General features: G+C 41.7%; 1 protein-coding gene across 1 annotated transcript in view; it reads right to left on the reverse strand.

Annotated features, from left to right (window-relative positions):
• The window catches only part of NELL1 (neural EGFL like 1), a 521,924-nt gene that overhangs the window by 151,378 nt on the left and 344,857 nt on the right, over nt 1-25,689 (reverse strand). The window contains exon 14 of the mRNA XM_044426038.1: nt 20,648-20,770. Within this exon, the coding sequence (XP_044281973.1) occupies nt 20,648-20,770 (123 nt within the window). The remainder of the gene's footprint in view (nt 1-20,647; nt 20,771-25,689) is intronic.

Below are 25,689 nucleotides of genomic sequence, written 5' to 3' on the forward strand. Positions count from 1 at the left end.
CTCACTTCCCTGAAGTCAAATTCCTGACCTCAGACTGCAGTCAGCATGGTTCTTTCTGCAGTGGAACATAGGAAAAGCCTTGCTGGATCAGGCCAAAGGTCTATCTGCTCCAGCATTCTGTACGCATGGTGGCACACCAGATGCAGACAGGATCCCTCAAGCAGGATGGGTGCAAGAGCTCCTCCTTCCCAAGCTCCTCAGCGGTTGCTGTGTGCAGGCATGCCACCTCTGTTAACAGAAGTAGCACACAGACAGCAAGACTAGTAGCCTCTGATAGCCTCCTCCCTCATGACTCTGTCCGATCCCTTTTTAAAGGCACCCAGACAGGCAGCCATCATGACTTCCTGAGGCAGTAGATTCCATAGTCTAACTCATTATGATTGAGACAAGGGAGTTCAGAGGTCCAAGTTCTCCCAGGAAGGTTGGAACACAGGCTCCACCCTTGAACTGGAAGACCTGAAATATCCTATGGTCTTTCTGAAGGTGTCCATGGATGCAAGAAGGACCCATGCAATCAAGGCAGTTTCTAGAAGGCCATACGGTTTTTCAGAGTCCCGACTCTAACATCAGATGATGGTTTGAACACTGAATCTAGGACTCTTCACATGGAATGCCGTACCACAGATCTACCACAGCCAGTACAGAAACAACTACATTGATTGCTTCTTCGCAGTTTCAAAAGCAACCCTAAAGCAGGGATTGGGTAGGTGGGCAGGGAGAAAAGAAGACCCTGTCCAACTGCAGGAGACTCCCTGCATAGGATGAACACAATCCTCCAAGTTCAAATGGCTCCAGGCAGCCTTATTGAGGATTGGAATCGAAATGATTCCAAAGATAATAGATGGTTATGCATGAACAGACAAAACTTTAGCCTTCAGGATAAATCTTACTCACTTTGGGGAAAAATTGAAGCATTTCAGTTACGGAACATATCTCAAACACATACGAAAATGTGCAAATAGTACTTGTATTCTTTAGCATGACTGAATTAAATAATGCTCTCTTTTGCTCGCCCTGTCTTTGTATGAAAGCTAACATGTAAGGCAACTGAAAGGCAGGGATTCTGAGGCATTACTAAGAAATAGCAGTGCTCACTGTGGTAAAACTGTCAGGAAAAATATTAATTGATAAGAACAAAACAAGAATCATTGGGTGCAGCTAGATTGTTTGGGTGTAATTATAGCAACATGCCAGGTGTCCTGGAATTAGATGTAGTCATATTCTTTAGCATATTTTATTAGCAATGAAACCCAGCATTTTTATCCACAGCCTGCTTGTTTCTTTAAAAAAAACCCCACAATTCAATGTTCTGTCACATACCATAAAATATTCACATTATATCCTCTATCTTTTTAATGTGCATTTTTTATTTTCCATTTTAAGACCCAAATATGAATAAATGCAGCTCACAAATTTGCAGTGTCTAAAATGAACAGAGACAGGTTATTGCATTTCTTGGATAATGTAGGTAAAACTTACAAGTGCTATTGGCAGAACTCCTCCAATGATAAATAGACTCACTCCTTGCCAAGATTAAACAACAGCAACATAAAACAATATGGAGTATTTAATCTGGGAATTGTTTCAGAATTCTGAACCTAAACATGAGTGTTTTAACACTAAAAGGCAAATATATCCAAATTTCATTTACTCTAGGTCAAGAAAGAATATGGGTATGAAAACAGGCTCTTCCCAGGACACTCTGTCAATACCTTTAAGGCTGCCATTCTTAAACGATGGAACTACAAATGAAGATATGAACAGGAAATTGCACAGTTTATCAAAAGATTCAATTTAATTTCCTGAGGTCTGAATAAGGATAAAGGTGTTTGTTGTTGTTATCACATTGGCAGTCTTAATTTGCTCACCAATGCAAGAATATCTGTTATCACTGAATTTTATTTTGTGAATGCCATGATAATTATAATTGGTGTTATGGTTATTGTAATTGTCTGTACACTTTCCAATTCCCTTTGACCTCCCTGTTTACAAAAATTGCTTCCTCCACCCACCAAGCATGTGTAAATAAGTCTATCAACTTGAGATTAACACTTCATGCATCCGATAAAGTGGACAGTTTATCCAGGAAACCTCGTATCATTACAAATGTACAAAAAGACTTGCATTAAGGTACAAGTTTTTTACATCAAAAGACTAACATTTTCCTTCTATTTTATTGTTATTTCATTTTTAATGTGTTGTTGGTTTTTATTGTGCTTTTATTGTGTTTTTATCTTGTAATTGTGAGCCACCCAGAGGTGCTGTGGCACAATCGGGTGGCATACAAATGTTTTAAATAAATAAATAAAATGGTGACAGCTCTGGAAATACTTAAGTTTAACTGGCTCTAAGACTTCATGTACACAGGATAATGCTTAGAAATGCATTTTCACTGTGAATAAGACAAATGTCCTATCCTGGTGGTACAAATCTTACTTAACTAATAGAAAAGTCTCATTGACTTAAGCAGTTTGAAGATTACAAGTCTCCATGCACAATTTGACCTTGGAACAGGATGTGGAATCTGCAGCTCCAACCAAGCAACTGTTTCTATTGAACTGAGTATGTTTAGCCAACATGTCCAAAATGAACTTACAAAGCACACGGATCTGTACAGTCCAAATTGTCCATAAAAGTGTCAAAGACAATGCAGTGAGTATAGTGGCTGATGAGAAAATAAGCAAAAGAGAAGCAGAATCCACAGAATTTGCCTCTCCTTAGTCCACTGATTCACCATTTTAAAAAAACACAAATAAGACTAGGATTCCCAAACTTTGTCTTTGGGATTTCCCTCCATCTAGAACAGTTAAGCCTTCACAAGTTTAAGAAAGAGCAAATCAAGTTAACTAGGAATTGTAGCAATACAAATGCTACAGTTTGGAGGATGATAGAGACCATGAAAAATGTACTGGCTAGTAGCACACATGTTTGCATCCTCATATGCTGACATTAAAAACAGGATGGAGTTTTCACCTCAAAGGAGCTGTCTGTATTTCACATATTAATATCTGCAGGTTTAAATGTTAGAGCAGAGATGCATGACCTCTTTTTGGCCCCATCAAGTGGTGCAAGGGATGCACACACACACATAGGTGCTTGAACACACCAACAGCAACAAGGAAATATGTAGGGCTTCTCTTGCTAGCCTGTGCAGAAGAATCCTTCCTTACCTATGATCTCCAATGCAAGGGGATATGGTGGGCCACCAGGAATGGCTTGGTAGACCACATGTGTTGCAATTTAGAAGTAGCAGCCTTACTCAGACACTCAGGTCATCTACATTTCTAGTCACAGGAAGTCCGTTTAGACCAGTAGTTCAATCACGGCCTCCCCTGCATTTGCAAATTAAGAGCTCTGTTCAGATTGGTCACAGCAGCAGTTTAGCCAAGCTAGCTTGAAGTATTTAAAGAGGCAGACTTGCAAGGCAACCAGCTTTCTGAATGCAAGGCTGAAATGTCAGCACGCAACTGAATTAAGCACCTGTATGAGTTTAGGAAAAGGGCAAGGAAGTCAAGGCAGTTGATGCTTCCCTTCCTCTTAACAGTAATTGTAAATAAATAACTGTAAATAAATAAGTATAACTGCTATATCTTCTCCTAGTAAACAATTTGGATTTCCAAGTAAACAAAACAAATAATACTAATTAAAAAAAACCAGTTATGAAAGTGGAAAGCCAGCAGGGAAAAGAGGTCTAATTTATTGCACTGAGTGTCACACATAGGACCATCTGCCAGCTGAACAGAAGTCATGGATGTGTGCTCAAATGTAATAAGCTCCTGGCTTTCGAGGAATAATTTAGCTCCCTTGAAGCCAAGGGTGATGACCCGGGAAGCTAAGGAAGGCAGAGAGGTCGATAGACAAGACCTTGGGGGACCTAAAAGCAGGTCCCATTTCCTGGGCAACAGCTCCTCTGCTGTCAAGGAACATGAGGATTTTGGGGAAGGACGATATCATTCTGAGGAAAAGGGAAATTGTTCCTTAGAATGGTTCCCTGAAATTCTCCCACATCAAGGATGTGCCTCTAGTGTTGCCTTGTGGTACTGGGGTGTTCAGCCACCGTGTAGACCACTGGAGTGTTCAGCTGAGATTGTGTAGACCACATGGTAAATTGCCCACATGGTACAATTCTCTTTAGAGATAATACTAGGATGAATTAGTCCATGTTTGTACTAATGATGGGGGTAAAAGTAGTCATGGAGTTCTGGCAGCCAAATTTAGTTTGCTAATAGAAGGTTGAGAACGACCAAGATGACTTTCTCTGAATGGCGAGCTGTTCCATTCAGAGTGCCAGCTGGATGGACAAAGTTGAGGTTCTCAGTGCGTGAATGAGACCGTTTGGAATGAGGGTTTCAAATATAGCTAGAATTTCAACAATCTGGGACAAGTTAAGCCTGTACAAGAGGGATGGACTCCATTTGAACCAAAAATATAAAGAAATGGTTGAATGAATTTTAAACTGAACCCTGGGAAAATAGCCAACAGGAGATAGAAGGACATCCCTCTAGGAGCTGAAGATGAAAAAATGTATGGCTTGCCAAATGTAGAAGGGGAAGAAATAAGCCATGAGGGCATAATGAAACATTATACAAACAACACTAAACACCATAACAGAAGTTGCACACACCAGAAACAAACTCTGGTTTTAATACTATGTAATATTGCTCAAGCACTAATATGCTTGAGCTTGTTGAACCATTTGGAAACATTTACTGCATATATATATATATATATATATATATATATATATGTGCATGCACAACTTAGTCACATTTAACTTCAAAGAGGAATGTTCCCTACAATGTTTATTTGGACCTTTAAAGGATGTTGGACAAACTCTGTAATAAAGACCCCTAAGAAATCTTTTCAGTTACAGAATAGGTGCCTTTTCTTAATCAGAATAGGTTAGAAAGGTTTAAGAGGTTTCTAAGTTAGAAAGACTGTTTAAATAGTTGGACAACATATCATCATTAAATAAATCAATGCTTGAAAATAGGAAAAAGAAAAAATATTTTAAAAGCTACCAATTTGCGCCAGAGAAGAAAGATGGCCTGATAGACAAAATGACAGACAAGACCAATCAACTGGAAGACATGTGATCCATGGACAAAGAACATAGCGGTAATTTGGGGAATAAGGCAGTTTGTACAGTTACCATCAAGGAGTTTATCCACATTTGGATGTTGATACGAAGAGTGAAGACAAAAGGAATGGCTGGACTCTAGTAAGGATCCCACGTAAATTAATAATTGTTTATTATTCCAATCCTAAGCATACAGCACAGCTTTTTAGTTAGCAGTTTTTTCTCAAGGCTATCGCCCTTGTTGAGAATTTGTGCAGTTATGGAATTAGAGCTTGGTGGGTGGTTACAATGAAAGATCAGGAAATTCCTAGATTAATTTATATAGATATACACATTAGAGAATAATTGGACCATTTTAAGCTTTAAAAAAACATCTTCCAACAATATGTTTATTTGGTGCCTCAGCTGCTGGTCCTACAGGTAATGATTATGATGAGATTGTAAATAGCACTGAAAACCTAATTGACCTAAATTGGATTCCACATTCTTTACTAGTCAGTTACTCAGGAGTCAAATTTGAATTATCTAGATCATACCCATGCTATACAAGAAATTGTCACTGACGAGCCTAAAAATTTCAGCCTAAAAGAAACATATCTACTGAATTTCTTTTGTTCAAGGTCACCTATTGTGTAAACAGTTTTTGAGAGATTAGCTCCACCGAGAAACTGCGGAAAGCACAAACATATGTCATCATACGTTGTAGTTGAATTAGGAGAGCTAAATGTGAGAAAGGGATGATCAACTGATCACAGCCAAAGTTGGGCTGAAAAGCTTAACTAAAAGCTTCCCCACGTTAGACTCCATGAGCCTTTTAGGGATTCACCCTCAAAATTAGTTGATCTTTTCCCTCTGAAGCAACAGGCATCTTTTGTAATAATCTCATCAGAGGATGACTTTATCCACAAACAAATACTCGTGGAACCACAGTTTTCCAGGTACTACCTGTCTGTTCTCCTGTCCTTTATGCCTCATACAAACCCTTAAGCTTGCCTCTTCAGGAGAATCAACTTCATCCCAGTCGGGCTTCCTTCAGAGTAAAGTACAACATGCTATAATAGATGTCAGTATGTCAATTTCACCTGCTCAATACTGTTCAATAGAAAAGCCATTTCCCTGACTCAGTCCTCAGTTGTGTTGCAAGCAGCGCTAAACTGCATAGTTGATAAGCATGTTTTAGTCTCAGATGCAGTACATGAGCAGCAGCCACTTTTATATTCTTATTCTGCAGGAACTAATGGCCAGTACAAGGGTAAGGAAAATGGAGACAAACCTGAAGAAACAGTGTTCTCCAATTATGCTAGTGGAACTCCCAGAAGGACTGAATATCTCCCACTAATTCCTTCTTTATGTATCAGTAGCACTAGTTATATTAAAGTTCTTTCTCAGAATGTTGCAAGATGACCTTCCAAGCTGGTTAATAAGAACTTCAATGATTTCTGTACCCAATTTGATTTTCTTTTCATCCAAGAAACGTCTACAACTCTCTCTTCCCTTCCCAGTTACGTTCTTCTTACATCTACCACCAGCAAGTCAGAAGGCAAAGGTCATAGATGGGAATGGGCAGATTATATATTATGATTTCAGCCGATTGTAACACAAGTATCCAGCCACTGGATGCTGGTTTCAGTAATATTATTCAAATTCATCAAGTTGATTGGCTGCCAGTCTTAAGCTTTTTTCTGGCAAATGTATAATGCTTCCCACAGCATTCAAAGTTCAACTTCTGAAGCTTGATCAGGCCCTTACTAAAGTATTTGTAGTGTATTAATCAATGTACCAATGTATTAATTCTGATGGCAGAAGGTATGGATACCAGAAGAGGGTAAAACCTTTGTAAACTAGATGAGAAATTAGAGGAAGTATGCCTGTGTGCACCAGTTGGTAAGGAACTGGGGCAGAGGCTGCTGGTGCACTCATGTCCTGCTTACAAGCTTCCTGTGGACAGCTGGTTGGCCACTGGGAAAACAAAATGCTAGACTGGATGGATCACTGGTCTGCGCCATCACAGCTCTTCTTAAGTTCTCATTCTAAAAGTAAAAAAGGAAGCACATGAGGGGGTGGAGCACATTAACCCTGATCATCAATTCCATTTCTCTTTACAGATGCAGGACAACTTTCTGAAGGGAAGAACCTCCTCTGTTCATGGAGGAAGGTGACATCCACCATGATGATGAGGGCTAGAGCAGCACTCATCCCTCAGAAAGCATTCTCTCTTCTCACCCTCATAGCCTGCGTAGGGATAGCCTCTGCTATGTATCTGCCATCTCTAGTATTTTAATCGGATAGGAAAAGCCAAAGGCAGGAGAAAAGGAAGACCAAATATGAGATTGATTGAATCCATGAAGGAAGTCACAGCCCTGAACTTAGAAGAACTGAGTGGAGCTGTCATGGACAGGACATTTTGGAGGGTTTTCATTCATAGGGTCACCATAAGTCAAAGACAAGTTGATGGCACAAAACAGCGATAATATTTTATGCAGGTTATAGACACTTGTAACAATCTGGCTGTTCATTAAAGCGCCCTATCTTCATGTACTGAGCTAAGAGATAGGAGAAGAATATGTACTAATTTGTGTGCATCTGTGGGTAAAAAAGTGGTAGGAAAGATGTGGGAAATGTAGGACATAGAATGTTTCGTGGGCAGAGGCATGTCTGAACACATTTGAGTGCATATGAAAGTGAAGGGGAAGAACTGTGTATGTACATGTGTGTGTGTGTCCAAAATTTGCTCCCTCTGGAGCCACTGGGAGCTCCAATAGGCAGAGGGACTTCTGACAATATTTATTTATTTATTTATTTATTTAGTAAACTTCTATGCCGCCCCATTCGCCAAAGCCTCGGGGCGGATTACAACAATAAATAAATACATATAATCATATAAAAACAATAATTGGAAACGCCTGGCCAAAGATATAAAATCAATAAATAAGCTAACAATTAAAATGCCGTTTAAATAAAAAGGTCTTGGCCTGGCGCCGAAAAACATATAATGGCGGCACCAGGCAGACCTCTCTGGGGAGCGCATTCCATAGGTGGGGCGCCACCACAGAGAAAACCCTCCTCCGAGTACTCACCCTCCTAATTTCCTTCATGGAGGGTTCCCGGAGAAGGGCCTCACACGCTGATCTCAAGGAGTGGGAGGGCACGTATGGACGTAATACATAAGCATGTATGAACGTAATAATAGACATTGTTCCACTGGGATCTTAGGATTCCAGGCACTATCCTAAAACTTTAGCTCCATCAGAAATGTGTGAATGCAATTTGGTTGCAAAGACAGGAAATATTTGCCTGAACCATCTTGTCTCTCAACAAAAAAATGGCATTAATGGACTGCTCTGCTTTCACTCTGACAGTATGAAACTGTTCACACCATCTGCTTGTTTCAAAAAACAAAATCCTCAGAACACAGTAGGATATAACTTGTTCTATAATCCAGCCATAAATCCTATATACTTTTTGAATCTCCTGCCCACAAAAGAAAATAATAATCTTATGCAATGTATAATATAACGTAACATAAAAGTATTATAATAGTTTATGGTTTACTAAGTCAATTATATCAAAATTCCCAAATCTGAAAGCAAATGTCTCAGGCCACTTGTGTTGGAGATGATGAAAGTCTCATATTGTCTACATAAGAGGGGATGACTATTTCTTTGGACTCCCCACTTCAGAAGCTTGTAGGGGGATGAATTCTCATCCTTGAGCACAGTGGCAAACTATGAGCAGCATCTTAGTCTCCTCTAGACCGGGCTGCAGTTTCTAAGGCCTTACTGTCGTAGTCAGGCGCCAATTTAGCACATCCACAAACCCATCCGTGGATTTGCTACACTGGAGAAGATAAAAAGAGGAACTAGACCTACATGTTATTAGTGAACTGATGGCAACTCATTCCAAAACTCCAAATGACCCACTCAGTAGTTTTCTATAGGTGACTTATTTTATATTGTTATTTATTTTATATTGTTATTTTTATATTGTTATTTTTGTATTTTACTTCATGTTGTGAGCCACCCTGAGGCTTCGGCGAATGGGGCGGCATAGAAATGTTTTAATAAATAAATAAATAAATAAATATAGGTTTTAAATAGCACTGGCACAAGACTCACTCCTGAGGAACCCCTTACTGGAGAATCCATGGGGCCAAGCCATATTCCCAAGTTCTATCTCCTGGAACTCTTACCCATGATATAGGGCAAACTAAAACAGAATAAAGAATAGATATATTCTCAATTTTTTTCTGTAAAGAATCAATAATATGGGAGGTCAAATACACTTACTATAAACTTCTTAAACAATTAGCTTTGTCCTGATTCTCTCAATTATTATTGTTGATTCTAATTAACGCTTTGAAAGTTTTCACGCAGAATGAGTAACCACAATCTGATACATAGTTAAGCATGTGTTAACATGAATGAAAATGCAGCTGTTCCATGCAAAGGATGAGTGACAATTCACCTAAATACTAGTTTATCCAGTCCTGCTTCTCATCCCAATTCAAGTGTATTCCATATAAAAACTGTGGGCTGTATCTAATCCATCAAGATATTTCCCCCTGAAAATAAAACTGCAATGTACGAGAAGAATATATGCATAATTTAGTGAAGACTACACAAATGGCTTCCAAGGTCATCTAATATTTATTTCACACGGACACATTAATGGGAAACCTCAGCCGCTGTGATGCAGACATGTGCGTGCCTGCGTGCCTGCTTGCATGTGCATGCATGTGTACAGGCTCTGACCTTTAATTTAGGAAGAGCGATATGGCTATGGAAATGGAAACTTTTAGGCCTCATCTTTCTCATTTATTTATTTATTTGATTCATTTTTATTAATACCACCCACAGGGCCTTTTAATCTAAATAGCATGGGCTGGATCAGAGGAGGAGAGGAGAGGAGAGGAGAGGAGAGGAGAGGAGAGGAGAGGAGAGGAGAGGAGTTTTCTACTTCCTTCTTCCTATCCCTAAAAAAAGCTCCTTTGGGCATCATGGAAGTTTGCTCAGTGTGGTAGGCTTTGGAAAGGGATGATGCTTAAAATTCACCTGGAATTTCCCAGAGAGAATATAAGAAGGATAAGGATATACACACTGATATAGTGAAGTCACACTTGCAGGGATAAGCAGAAGTTGTCCATTCCCCCCACAGTGCAAAGAACCTGGTTGCAGACAAATAGATTGGTGAAGCCAACATCTCTGAATGACAAATTCTGCAGCTGCCAGGAATTTTAGGACTGGTCAGTTTGAAGCTGCACAATGGGGTGAGTTCCCACTGCCTTGTCCCTAGCTCTTGCCAACCTAGCAATTTGAAAGCATGTAATGTGAGTAGATACCACTTCGGTCGGGAGGAAACAGCGCCCTGTGACACCATGCTGGCCACATGACCATGAGAATGTCTTCGGACAGTGCTGGCTCGTGACTATTGAAACGGAGATGAACGCTGCCCCCTATAGCTGTTTCAGCTAGCAGAGTAAAATTTGCAGGGAATCCTTTCCTTTCCTTTATTGGCATGTGAATGAGGACAAGGAGTTCATGCCTGCAATTCTGTTACTAAATGGTAGTAATGGAGCCACTGAGAGCCACTGTGGTGTAGTGGTTAAGAGCACAGAACTGGGACTCGGGCAATCTGGGTTCTAGTCCCTGCTCAGCCATGGAACCAGCAGGGTGACTTTGGGTCAGCCACAGACTCTCAGCCCAATCTACCTTACAGGGTTGTTGTTGTGGGAATAAGATTGAGAGCAGGACGAGAATGATGTAAGCCACTTTGAGTTTGTTAAAAAAGAAAAAGGAGGAATATAAATCAAATGAATCAATAATAACTATATTGAGCAAGATAGAATGGAATGGTTCATGATAGAGTGATGCATTTCTATCTTTTTGATAACAAGTATTGGGTACTTATTGGAACTCTGCAACAGGGTCATCAAAAACCATAGGACAACTTCTGTTGTAAAAGATACAGCATTCATCCTACTGTCATATTGTTGGAGCACTACCATAGGAGGCTGTAAATCGCAGTGAATTTGACATGAAGTGGAGTTGCACATTTTAATGGCAGCCATGAGTTAAGCAGGCTCATTTCAAACAGATTCATCCATAAAAAGACACATTCACACCAATTTTACACCAGTGACTGTCGTTGATTTCACTGTCTCCGATTATAATATGACACAAGCAGAAAGCAGGAACAGCCAAGGTCACTAAGCTAGATTTAGGACAGAAAAAATGCTCAGTAAAATAAAACTGGAAAACTCAATCAATTTTTCCTTTCTACAATAAAAGGAGAAAATCTATCAGGGTCAGAACCTGACATTGATGACAATATCATCCTAACATGAATCTGGCAATTAACTTAACCAGGAACTTTTTAAAAGGACTATATATATACAGTCTATTGTTGGACCTTTTTATTGCTAGGAGCATATTTTTGAACCGAGATGTTTTGAAATAAATCTAGCCATCTTCTCGACCTTTGTCTTCAGTTGCCAAAGACAAAAATGGCTGATTTCACTTGTTGCATCCAGAGAAAAAAGAAAGAAAACTGTAATATAAATTGTCTTTTCTAGAAATACTAATATAATAAGTTTTCACCTGACTGTTTCAAGCAGCTATTCTGATGCTGTCCTACTTTTCACCTTTCTGCCACTTTCTATTTCTCTCTAAAAGAGCTTTCTGGATAATTAAATATGCCCCTTACTGTGAGACCAAAAAATCATTTATATTTGAAGGGCCCCTTCTGACTTGCTTCAGTGGCAGGGGAGCTCTTTCCTATGCTCCAGTAATGCTGTTAGTTGGGAAGAGGTGGAAATCTGGCCACTTCTCTCATAACAGCTTCTTCTGTTGCTGATGCAAAAGGAACAACAGCAAAGTTGGGCAGAGCAGCAGTGAAAGATGGGGGGAGAGAAACGCAAAAGGGAAGAGCATGCCACAAAAGTAGCGCCATTTGCCAAAAATGAAAATTAAAAAAGCATCAGAAAAGGGAGAAAAAAATGTTTTTGACACTTCTGTTTCGATAGATAGATAGATAGATAGATAGATAGATAGATAGATAGATAGATAGATAGATAGATAGATAGCAGTAGGGTCTTCAGATTGTTTAATAATAGGTAGTGAGCATTTATTCTTCCAGATGTAAAGCATGAGATTCTTTGCAAATGTAACTTGCAAAAGTCCACTGTTGCTGCCCTGCTTCACATCACAGAAATATAATTAAAAGCGCACATTTATCACAGATCTTTCTAGATCGAACTGTATGCAAGCAATGGTCTCCTAATTAAAGCACCAGGATCTGTGATAAATCCTGGACTAGTCCAGGACCAGTCAGAGGCCCTGCCCTCAGCAGCAGCATCGTCCCTCCCTACCCCCCCCCCATGAAAAATCCAAAACCTTTCTGCTTTCCCTTGGATGCAGCATGGGGTGGCCGTATCAATGACTGCTGCACTTCCAACTGCTGTGAATGGGGCAGCAGGGAGGTGGCGGAGACCACTCCTGGTCTGGCCAAGACTAGGTCAGTTTGCAATTTGCATATGGAGACATACCTGGAGCCTCCTGGAAAGGCTTCCTGGAAGGTAGAACCCTCTAGAACTAGCCATTTTATTTGTACAGCAACAGCAACAGAGCCTCAGTTGCATTCCCAGTCCAGTCAACCAACCAAACACTATCCTGCCAGGGTTTTAACAGCAGCCAGTGCAACGAAGTTCCTAACCTAGCTCTGTGGCTGGCTCATTCGCTAATTTGTGCAAGGACTGGAGTGAGCTGGCTGCTGATGTCCTGTCCCCCCACCCCACAACAGACCACAGCTTAGTTCTGCATAATGACCTCCCTGGAGGAGGATTTTTCAGATGAAGAGAACCAGCACAGCCACCGTCACAGAGAGATGCAAGGGTCGAGGCAACAGCTCTTGGCAGTGCCTGGAATTCCTCAGGGGCAGGTGGCAGAGTCAGAAGGAATTTGCCCCACAGAAAGGAGAAGGAGTTCCCAGATCCAACAGAAGTTCAAGCAGCAGGCTGAGCATGGAGCCTCCCTTAAAACAGCATGCTGGCCTAATAAGCCAGCTGTGCTGATTTACAGCTGCCTATAAATTAGATCAGCCGGCAGCTGATCTTTATGGCAGACAACAAGAATTGTTACCAGCTTGTTTGGCTTTGTTCAAGACCTGCTGGATACCTTGACTTTAGGCTTACTTCCTGGAGATTCTTTTGGATAGCTCCACTGGTCTTGAACTCTGGATGTACAATCTGTATGGCCTTGACCTTTGGACTGAACTGACTAATTCTTGAAAGGTAATGTAGGAACTTCAGTCCGGCTTCAGACCCGGGTATGGTACTGAATCTGCGTTGGTCGCCCTGTATGATGACCTGTGCAGGGAGAGAGACAGGGGGAGTGCGTGCCTGTTGGTCCTCCTGGACCTCTCAGTGGCTTTCGATACCATCGACCATGGTATCCTTCTGGATAGGCTAATGGGACTGGGAGTAGGAGGCACTGCTTGACAGTGGTTCTGCTCCTACCTCGACGGCCAATTCCAGAAGGTGGTGCTGGGGGACTTTGGCTCTGCAGCATGGCAGTTATGCCATGGAGTAACACAGGGGTCCATTTTGTCCCCTTTGCTATTCAACATCTACATGAAACTGCTGGGAGAGGTCATCAGGAGGTGTGGGCTGTGGAATCATCAGTATGCTGATGATACCCAGCTCTACCTCTCTTTTTCAACCAATCCAGGTGAGGCAGTGGCTGTACTGAACCAGTGCCTGGCCGAGGTAATGGGCTGGATGAGGGCCAATAAACTGAAACTCAATCCAGACAAGATGGAGTCCTGTTGGTGGGTGGTTCAAGCTCCTGGGTAGGTGACTTGGACCTTGTCCTGATTGGGGTTGCACTCCCTCTAAAAGACAGGGTCCTCAGCTTGGGAGTGCTCCTCGACCCAGAGCTGTGTTTGGAAGCTCAAGTGACTGCGGTGGCGAGGAGCGCTTTCCTTCAACTTCGGTTAATCCATCAGCTGTGTCCCTACCTGGAGGATGATTGCCTAGTGACAGTGACACATGCATTGGTTACTTCCCAATTGGATTTCTGTAACGCACTCTACGTGGGGCTGCCCTTGAAGACAGTCCGGATACTTCAGATGGTGCAAAATAGAGCAGCCAGGTTCCTGATGGGGACTGGGCATTATTCTCACATAACCCTAGTCCTCTATCAGCTTCACTGGCTCCCCATCGTCCAGGCTCAATTCAAGGTACTGGTTATCACCTGTAAAGCCCTTAACGGCTTGGGACCTGGATACCAAAAGGAACACCTTCTTCCATATTTGCGCTCCCGCCCCCTGAGATGGGCAGCAGAGGCCCTCCTCTGGGAACCCTCTGTGAATGATATTAGGAGGGTGAGTACCCGGAGGAGGTCTTTCTCTGCAGTGGTGCCCCACCTATCAAATGCACTCCCCAGAGAGGTCCGCCTGGCGCCGTTGTTATTTGTTTTTCGGCGCCAGGCTAAGACCTTTTTATTCAAACAATATTTTAACAACTTTTAATATCATCTATAGGTTTTAATCTGCAGCCAGGGTGAATCTGGATTTTATCTGTAGTATCTGTATTATGTTTATTTATTTTATGTAAGCCGTCCTGAGGCTATGCAATGCGACGGCATATAAAAATTCTAAATAAATAAATAAATTTGGCATTTGTGGGCAGTTAACTGTTGTGTTTTTATAGCCAAAAATTGTGCTTGTGGAGCTCCATCTTTGTGTCCACTTGTGCGTACATGCAGGGCAGAAACAATACAAGGAGGGCAGAAGGGGAAAATGTAACAGAGTACTAATGTGAGCAAAAATATTTGCATGTGCCTGAGCTTCATTTCCGTCAGGGATTGGGTCTAGATAATCTATACAGACTTTTGGGAAGAGTGACGGTAACATCAGAAGGAACCTAAAGAAATCTTAGCACCTTTCATGTTTTCTAGGCATAACATTTGATTGAATTATTGATTTGATTTGTTTTGATTTATAGAGGTATTACTGGCCGGGTAGGTTTATGTCCATTCTGGGAAAGAGGATGGAAAAGTTCATAATAGGGAAAGCTCTATAAACCCTAGATATAGAAGGGAGGTTGGCGGCCATGCAACAAGGCTTCCGCCAAAATAAGTCCTGCCAGATGAACCTTGTGGAATTCTATGACAAGGTTTTGAGGTGGCTAGATGGAGGGAATGCAGTGAATGTGGTTTACCTGGATTGTGGCAGGGCCTTTGACAAGGAGCCACATGATATTCTTGCTGAGAAATTGATGAGCTTTGGGATAGATTGATGCACCGTCCAATGCATTAGGACTGTGATGGTGAAACTTTTAGGGACCGAGTGCCCAAAGTGCAACCCAAAACCCACTTATTTATCGCGAAGTGCCAACACTGCAATACTGAGATCTAAGTTTAGAAAAAACAACTCACAGCTAGTCCTTGGCAGTGCACTAACCGGCCATGCAAAAGCTTGGATGAGTTGCAGCTCATGACATCATCGCCTGGCACCACTACTCCTTTCCAAGCATGTGTATGGCCCCTATGTGCGCTGTTATCCAATGCTTGGCTGCTGGGACGATGCTAGGGCATCTTGTCTCGTGTGCCAACAGAGAGGGCTCTGCATGTCCACTGCGGCACGCAGGCCATAGGTTCGCCACCATTGCATTAGGACATGGTTGATGGACTGCAAGCAGAGGATCAGTGGGGAATAATCAGGTTGGCAGCTGGTGATGAGCAGAGTCCCCCAGTCCTGGGACCAATTCTGTTCAAACTTTTTATCAATGACGTGAAGGAGGGGGTAACCATTTTGCTGACAAAATTTGCAGATGATACCCAAGTGGGGCCAGTGGCCACAACTGAGGAGCAGGCACTCCAGATCCAAAAGGATCTGGACAGACTGTAGAAATTGGTGGGAGACAACAGGATGGAGTTCTATGTGAATAAATGCAAGATTTTGCCCTAGGGACTCAGGAATAGGTGGCATAGGTATAGGATGTGAGATGAATGGCTGAAGAGCAACACTTGTGAAAGAGATCTTGGGGTACTTGTTGAAAGCAAGTTAAACATGAGCTGGAAGTGTGATGCAGCAGTTAAGAAGGCAAAAGTATAACCAGAAGCATGGCTTCCAGATCACAAGAGGTGTTAGTACCACTTTATAAGACTCTGGTGTGCCCACAACTGGAGTACTGTGTCCAATTCTGGGCTCCACATTATAAGAGAGATATAGCTAGGTTAGAATCAGTTCAGCACAAGTCACAAGTATGGTAGCCAGATTTTTTTTTTTTTTGGTGGGGAGGTGTTGCCATTTGAGATGAAATTGAGGGAACTGGGTCCTTTCAGCCTGGAGGAGACTTTCAAGGGAACTTATAGCAACATGTAGGTATGTGAAGGGGTGTCACATGGTAGAGGGTTGTGACCTGTACTACCCTGCAGTGAAGGACAGGACACAATCCAATTAGTAAAGCTCAAGGAGCCGGGTTTCAGGTTGGATGTCAGCAAATACTATCTGATGGTTAGGACTCCTAGCATATGGAATGGGCTTCCATGGGAAGTGCTGGAGGCCCCATCGGTGAGACTGTTCAAGGAGAGATTGGAAAAACCACATGTTCTCATCCGTATTACATACGCAGTGCAGGCTGGAGTGGGTGTCAGACTAGATGGCCCAGGAGGACCCATCTGCCTCACTATGTTTTTATACTTCTATACCCCACCTTTCCCCCAAGGAAATGGTGATCAAGGCATACAACAATCCTAAAAACATTTTAAAAAACCCCATGACAACCAATATACAAAAATTAAGAGAAATACACTAAAAACACATATAAAACACACCAAACTTACAGACTAAATTAAATAATCAGTCCTACCTTACATCTTAAAAGCCAAGGCCACCTTGAAAACAAATATGCCAGAAGAATTTGGAGGGACGGGAGTGGGGGGTGGGGGGAGGGGAGGCAGAGACAGGAGTCGCCACCAAAAGGCCCTCTCTTGAGTCAACATCAAATGTGCCTCTGAAAGTAACAGTACCAGGAAAAGGCCATATTCCAGGGATTTTACAATCTGGACAGACTCATTGAGGAGAAAACCATCTTTCACACTTTGAACTGTGCGTGCAAACAGACCAGCAGCCAGTGAAGCTGTTAAAAAGAGTCACTAGCACCCTGTAACTAGACCCCATCAGCAGTATGGCTGCAGCATTCTGGGCCAGCTGAAATGTCCTGATGGTTTGCAAAGGCCTCACAAATGAGCTGTAACTACGATCTCTGTGACTGGGGGCATATCAGATACCCTTTGGCATGGATTCTGTTACACTGCAGATATACTCTTCCATCTGCGAGTTTCCAATATGTATTTATTTATTTATTTATATTGCGATTTATATCCTGCCTTTTTCCTACAAAGGGCTCAAGGCAGCTTACATCATTCTCCTTCTCCATCTTATCCCCACAACAACAACCCTGTGAGGTGGGTTGGGCTGAGAGTCTGTGACTGGCCCAAAGTCCCCCAGTTGGCTCCGTGGCCGAGCGGGGACTTGAGCCCAGATCGTCCGAGTCCCAGTCCCACGCTCTTAACCACTACACCACACTGGCTCTTTTTGTTTCCTTGTGCTGTGATTATAAAGTACTTTCGTCCTCCTTCTGCTACACTTTTTATTGTTTTTAGATCAACTGAATATTTTAAGTACATCTTTGTTCCCAAAACACTGATTTATCCACACCATTCTTCTCACTGATCATTTATGTGTCCAGTTTGACAGCACCTTTTCTGTATTGACTCTGAGAAAGACTTTCATGTGCAGCAGCATCTATGACAAACTGCACAACTTCCTTTGTGCATTCATTTGTTCTTTGCACTGGGGAAATCATATGGCTTGTTAATGTTTGGTTTGCAGAATAGCTTTAATTTCAGCTTTATCTTTTTTATTTAATCATAGCATTACTACTACCTAGGGACAAAGTACGGCAACAATAAGGTGCTTTAAAGGCCAGTTATTACAATGAAGAAGTTAAGCATGTGCTTCAGTTCTTCCCACCAAAAGACATAAAGGTGCACTCTATACACCCTTACCTGTGAGTAAGCTCCACATCAGACAATGCTACAAGTGCTTAAAATCTGTCTAGATCATAGCTGTTGAACATCAGGTCTGGGGAATAAATTCCCCAAGCTCCAGGGCTGACCATGCAGCTATACCCATTTCCTTGGCTCCACCTAGTCCTGCTTGACCGTCAAGCAGTAGGTGGTTTTCTGGAGTTTGCATTCTCCCACCCCCATTCTTAAAGACTGAAATGTCTCTATTAGGGCTTACCTGCTGGAGGATTAATTAAGAGAATTAAGCTAAAATATGCGGACACATTGCCTCTTAGCCCGCTTTGTCTTCAGCCCCACCTACCAAAGTACATGACCTCTAAGAGATTTTCCAAAATTCTATTTGACCATCAGGCTCAACACCTACGGCGCATGTTGTTCATTAGAGTCACTTGAATAAGGTCTGCAAATGTCCATACACATGCAGAAGCCCTGGACTGAATTTGTTTGGTGTCTTGATACCTCACTCTTGATGCCCATTCATATAAATTTGAAGATAAAATGTATCTTCATATACTTGTGAAGTCTGTACATTTGTTTCATATCACAGTTTAGTACTGACCTTTAACATCCAAATTCATGATTGTGGAACCTCTGGACCATGAGCCTCATTGGCCTGCAGATGTTTCCGACCTGGTCCTCTGCTACAGGGGTAAAGTTTTAATCTCTGATCCTTTCTCAGGGATTAGCAGAGAAAGGAGTCCATGTCTAATCAAGCTGCTGAAATGTTTACCCCAACATTTTGAATTTGATTTGGAAATGAAATGAAAGTCAGCACAGCTAACGAAACTCTATCATCAGAGTTCAGTTTAGTAATCCAGCAGCTCTGTTTGGAACTAACAGACGTTTCTGGATCATCTTCAAAGGTAGCCCCATGTCCAATGCATTCTAGCAATCTGGCTGAGAAGTTACCAGAACATGGATAACTGTCACCAGGCTATCCTTTGACCAGAGGGGCTCTCAGTACAATGGCGCTGATAAAGGATGCTTGTGGCTACCTGGGCCTCAGTTAACAACTACTGTCCTAAGAGTACCCAAGCTGCATGCCTGATCTTTTCAGGGGGAATGCAACTCCCTGAGAGACAGGTTGAACACCACTCAACTAGCTAGGCAAACCACTTGCTAACAAGCACCTCTGCATTACCTGGATTGAGTTTCAGTCCAGTCCATTACCTTTTTCAGGCATCAGTACAGGGCATTTACTCTCTTACCTGGGTTAGATGAAAAAGAGGTAGAGCTGGATGCCAGTAGCATACTGAAGGTGCATCAGTCTCATTCCTGGATAACCTCCCCCAGTGGTTTCATGCTGAAATTTCATGCTGAAATTTTCTCACACAGATTTAACGATAAAATTGAGCCCTGTAAAGCCCTGATGTAACTGCCACAGAATAGTGTGATAATCCCACAGCATCATCTTCCAGAAGCAATTATTCAAATAGGAATAGAAGTACAGTGCAACACTGCTCCAGAAGAACACCATGGTCAATGGGATTGAAAGCCAAAAAAGACACCAGAGAATGTACTCCCCCCGTCTCTCTCTTGGTAAAGGTCATCCCACAGGACAACCAAAGCAGTTTTTGTCCCCAAACCATGTCACAACCAGAAGGAAATGGATTCATAAAATCAACTTCATCCAAGAATGCCTGGAGTTCATCACCAACAATGCACTCAAGTACCTTCAGTGGGTTTAGGATTGCAGTCTAGGAGTGTTTCTTGATGCATTTTCCCCGTAATAATAGACAGAACACAAAATCCCATATTATTAGCATTTTAATATTGTAAGAGTAACGAGCAACTGCAGGACCAGTAGGAGATGCATACATTCTCTCGTCTCCTTCAAAGAGTCTCATCCTTCTTTAATTTTTTTAAAAAACACCCCCTATAAACTACAGTGTTATTATATACAACTGATATTATTATAACACATACACTTTCCAATCATAGCCTACAATAGCAGCAATATCTCCAGAATGCAGACAACTAGCTTATTAATGCACCATAAAGCAAACTGCATCAGAAACAAAAATCACATCTATCTGTTACTCCTCATATTCTACTCTACTATAAAAGAAAATTATGGTCACAGTTTAAAAGGTACATTGATCTTGTTTAAAAGACAGCCATCCTAACTTAGAAGTCGCATACACCTAGCCTAAAAGATAACAGTGAAATCCATTGCATTGTACTGCTGAAGAATGCAGTTTACACAATGGTGCAAAGAGTTAATAAATGATGCAAAACAGCCATATTCATGAGCAGTAAACTGAAAGGTAAGTGCATGGAAATAGCATTTCCCAATGGCAAATTATGCACAGATCAATTCTCATAATGTCTCTGCATGCTATAGTTGCCAGACAATAAATCAGACAGAGAATCCCTATCAGAGCCCAGAATTTTGTGCTTCCTGAACTTAGGCAACTGTCAAGAAATATTAATAGCATCTACACCTTTTATCAAGGTGTTGGAGCAACAGACCCACCTCGACAGATGGTTCCATTCCCCACATATCCAGGCTTGCAGGTGCAGCTATGTCCCCTGACTGTGTTAGTACAGATTGCGTTCTCATCACAGTTGTGCTGTCCGCTGTCACATTCATCACGTTCTACAAGAAAACAATGCGAGAGAAAGTGAGGGAGAGGAATGGAGGGCGGGCGATATTCAGCTTGCTGATCTGACATTTGAAAAGCCAGTTATAACCAATGACTGAATTGCTACAATGGCTGAGCATGGCAGAGAAGACATTGGATGGGGAAACCTGACATGGACTGTATCCATTTCAGCTCACGATTCGTGGCAGTTCAGCTCATGTGTTTTAGATGGGATAAAAACAGAGAATTGGAATTGAGGGGTGGGGGATGCTATCTGGTGATGGCTACAGAGAATGTCAGTGTTCGCTCTGCTATGCTTTCCTCACTAGAGTCATCTGGAATTGTTGAACATAGTTTCTCAGAGTATATCTACCCTCTGCCTGTGGTGGGATGACTTGGGGCTACAGCTGTTGGAGCTGGTGATAAATTCCCTTGCCTTCAGGGCACAGACACTGAAGTAACTAGGGAAGAGTTTTAAGAAGCTGCAATACTTAATTCAGTTCAATAAATTAGCCTGCAAAAGGAAGAAAATAGATCATTCTCCAAACAATGGACGGAATGGGAGAAAGGAAGTATCCTGGCTCCTGCCTCAAAGTTCACCCTTCCTTACCCTGGCCAGCATGTTTGTTTATTTATTTATTTATTAAAACATTTTTATGCCGCTGCATTCGCCGAAGCCTCGGGGCGGCTTACAACAATGTTGCACAGTAGAATCCTATGTAAGGTGGCTAAAGGTCAAAATACACATCACAGACATGTCATTTTCTGCCTTACTCAAAGGGTGAGGACCAGATCCGGACTGGGACTTAGCATGGGGAATAGACAGTTCTATACACTCTCCCTTGCTGTGGAAATGACCCGGATCATGCTTCCCTTTCCACAGACACTGACACCTACAAGTTGTCTAGCTTCCAAATGATCTTTTGCTTTCAACTCTCCTTTTCTGGCAATACAAACAACAGATAATCTGGGTTATGCTTGCAGTTCAAGAAAGGGGGTTAATGTTCTCAACACATACAGTAGTGTAGCTTTTGGAACCTGATGCTTACTTTTGAGTAAGGCGAAAAACCATTGCTACCAGTGCATGGCTAGTAACACACACCTTGCCTTGACATGCAGCATCCCAAGTCCATTCTATCTACTATAATATACAATTTTATCCACCACCTTAGCAACAACAACATAAGAATTAACAGTTTTATTTGTAACAGGAAGATAACTTCAAAATGGGATCCAGTGGGAATCTCCTTGCCCTCACATTTCCTTAGCTTTTCACAGTATTGACTACTTCGAAGAAGTGAGCAGAATTTACCACACATTACATGCTGATCAAGAGTTAACAGTCTAATGTTCCTATAATGAAGACCACTACTGTTGCAAGCTGCACCTGTAGAACAAGTCCATCTTCAAGCTGCTAGCAGTTATTACTGACTTTCTATTCAGGCAAGTGAAGGTTTCTTCCAGAACATTGCATTGCTTTGCCTTTGATTTAGAATGTGAATATCCATTTATTATGTGAATACTGTCAGCTTGGTGAGGATTCAGAGGACAGCATCAGAGGTTTTGGAATATACTTTATACAAGGACAATAAATGAGTGAACTAGGCTCTCTTAGCTCCAGGAAAAGAAGATTAAGTAGACTGAGTAGAACAGGTTTAAAACAGCATCTATCAAATGCCTGTCATGAAGAAGATAGAACTTTTCTCCCTTGTCACTGTGAGAAAAACATGACACAACTGATCTCAGCTTCATGCAAGGAGGCTCAATATTAGGGAGCAGGCTTTGTACCTGTTCACCAGGTGTACAAAGAATCTCCACCTGCAGCAAATGATGACGCCTACAGAACATTATTGTTCTGTGTGTCTATTTTGTCTCATTTGTTGCCTTGGGAAGGTTCCAACATCCAAGGCCATGTAAAAACAACTGTAAATGAGTGAACATAAAATCACATTATCAGCAAGGAGTCCTGCACTGGACAGGGGTTGAACCTGAGGGCCTTATTGGCCCCTTCTGACTACTCTTCTACGATTCTGTGATCCTAACAGGGGTAATGTGTGAGGTTTGTGATACACCTGCCATGGATGCTCCAGGGTTCAGGTTCAGGTTAGGTATTTTCAGCCTTGCAGGAAAGAGCTGGAGCAGATGTCTAAAACAATCCCTTCCAACCATGTATTATGATGACTCCGTTGTTATAGGAAAGGTGCCTTTTGAGATGGCCACTGTATTTATTTTCAAACCTTGAGTACCAATCACCTTACACACAGGCCACCTGAGCACTTCAGTGGGCACTCAAGCAGTGAACTTCATCTGTTTATCAGTCTGCTCTTTCAACTCTTCGTGAGAGCACCTTGAAGAAATTCCATTTTTATAGCATGTAAACAGAATATACGAATCAGCTGTATACTTGGGGCTCTCACACATTCTTCTCCAAGGGCTGCGAGCATTTCAATAAGCTTGAATAAGAAAAAGAACCCCTGCTAGACATGTTTCTGTCATAGTACTGGAGTGTGTCTACATCCAGTACAGAGCAGAGCAGTGCAGACAGGTGGCACCTGAATATACAAAAATGGCCATTGCCAAGTGCTGCCCCTTTTCACCATGCAATTTCTTTGCTGGAGAAATGGAGCCGGCTGCTTATCCGGTACCAGGCCAGGCTTAGTGTATTATGCTTTTAATAATTTGAGTTCAGCATGCCTGAGGGACCACCTTTTCCCTTGCCAACCTGCCTGTGCACCAAAGTCACTGGTCGGCATGTTCCTGGTTGTTCAATGTGGACCAACGGTCTCCCGGGAGTCTACCCAGAGAAGAGCCTGCAGCGTGGTGACTTCATTTCCTCAGAAGTCCCTGTCTCTGGAGGTCAAGCATCCACCAACACTTTATTGCTTTTGGCACCTCTTCTTTTATTTCGGGAAGCCTTCCTGAGCTAACCAGCCACAGTTTTAATGGCTCTGTTTTGAATATATTGCTTTAATCTTTCATATGTATTATCTATTATTGTTCACACTAGAATATGGTATATAAAATGTTGTAAAGCAAAAATAAATAATAAGTTGAAATAAATAAAAACACTCTGTTCCTTTTATTTTTCCTTTTCACTCTTTTATGTGCAATTTCCTATACTTAAAAAGTCATGATTCTTGGAAGCTAGAAGAAGAGGTTGACTGGTTTTGCATGATCAGGGGAGAAAAAAGAACCCATGGTAGTTCCTTTTCTTTGTTCCATGACTACTGACTGAATGCTGCCTCATTTCCATAATTATCCACATCATGAATAGATTGCAGTGTGGTTGAAACCCAGCAAGATAGGTGGCAGGGTTGCTTGTTCTAGAGTCAGATTGGAAACAAAGCCTATCACCCAACCCCATGGCTTGCCTACTTTGGATGGCACAGGAACCCACACACACGTGGCTTGTTGTAACCAGGGAAATAAGGTGGCATCTGACCAGTGTGTGCTTGTCCAAGTAAAGAAGACACAGTGGATTTTTTTTCTTCCCCGATCATGCAATTCTAGGCTGAGCCACTGCAAAAATAAATGAATGAAAAAATATTGTTTAAATGAAAATTTGCTACATTGCATTAATATCCATCCCTTCCTCTTCCTGCAAGGAAACCAAGGCAACTTGGTTTCTCTTCCTCTACTGGCTATTCTCATAATGACCCTGTGAGATAGGTTAGGCTGAGAGTCCATGAGTGGTTGAAAGTGACCCAGTGTGCTTCATAGATGAGTGGAGACAAGAACTCAGATCTCCGGACTCCCGGAGACTCTCCATACCAGGTTGCAAGAGAAGTGGTGTGGCTGGGGGCAGGCGAAAGGTTGGTGGACTTGCATTGTAATTAGTGGAGTTGCTATGAGCTAGATATTTTGAGCTGCTTTCAGCCCAAGGGTCCAATTCAAATTTGGAGATGCTCTTGGGAGCGCATTATATGATCAAGTGGGGCTTAAGGCAAAAACTAAAAACATTAGCTTAACCTGCCAGTAACTAAACCTTAGAAGATGCATTTCAATTCTTTAAAATGAAAAACTGCATAAAAGTCAGGCGATCACCAAAGGATAAAGTGACTGAGAACCAAGATGGACCAAATTTGGCCTTCAGGCCTGAGGTTCAACACCATTCCTATAATTTTTCAAAGCATCACATTCTGATATAGGTGGCAAAGACTAAACAAAACACATGGGATTGTCTTTTGACAAATGGTCATCTGCTCATATTTAGCATATACTCTTTATATATTGAAAATGGGAGCTGATTGCAAGAATTAACAATTCTTTGAAGTCCTAAGATAAAACATACTTCCCCATGAGTCGATAATATTTAAATTAATTTAGTTTACTCATAAGATAAGGCACATTGGATTATTGTCAGAAACAACAGGATGGTTGAGGCAGAGCTTGATTTAATTTATTGATTTTTTTTCAAGTGTTCAGATAACAGTTAAAAAAACTGATCCCATCATAACAGCATTGTCTGCATGGCAAGCTAATTTTTGCATTGATTCCTTGGAGGTTTTGATTTCAAGGCTTAATACATCTTACAATTTGAGAAGTCACACTTATAAAGATCTCTACTCTTATAAAATTGGATAATTCTATAAATCTCACAGGAGTATTCTGAGGATTAATTAAAAATTGCAATTATTTTGATCTTTTCATACAGAAGGAAATACAGGAGATCAAAGCATATTATTAAGTATCTGCTGATAAGTTGCACTCTACATCTTTCATGCTCACCAGAGTGTTGGACAGGGACCTGATTCACCCAACACCTTGCAACTCACTGCAGGTTACTGAAGCCATGATGAGCTGCAGAATCCATAAACACAACTTTCTATATGCACACTTCCATTTGGGGGTTGTTTTGCCTTCCAAACCCATCAGGAGTAATCTCCTCATTAAACAATCCTTGGCTTGTTGTAGGGTTGTGTGATGGCTGTTT

The sequence above is a fragment of the Varanus komodoensis genome, unplaced genomic scaffold, assembly GCF_004798865.1.
Source record: "Varanus komodoensis strain SLA01 unplaced genomic scaffold, ASM479886v1 scaffold16, whole genome shotgun sequence".
Lineage (NCBI taxonomy): Eukaryota > Metazoa > Chordata > Lepidosauria > Squamata > Varanidae > Varanus > Varanus komodoensis.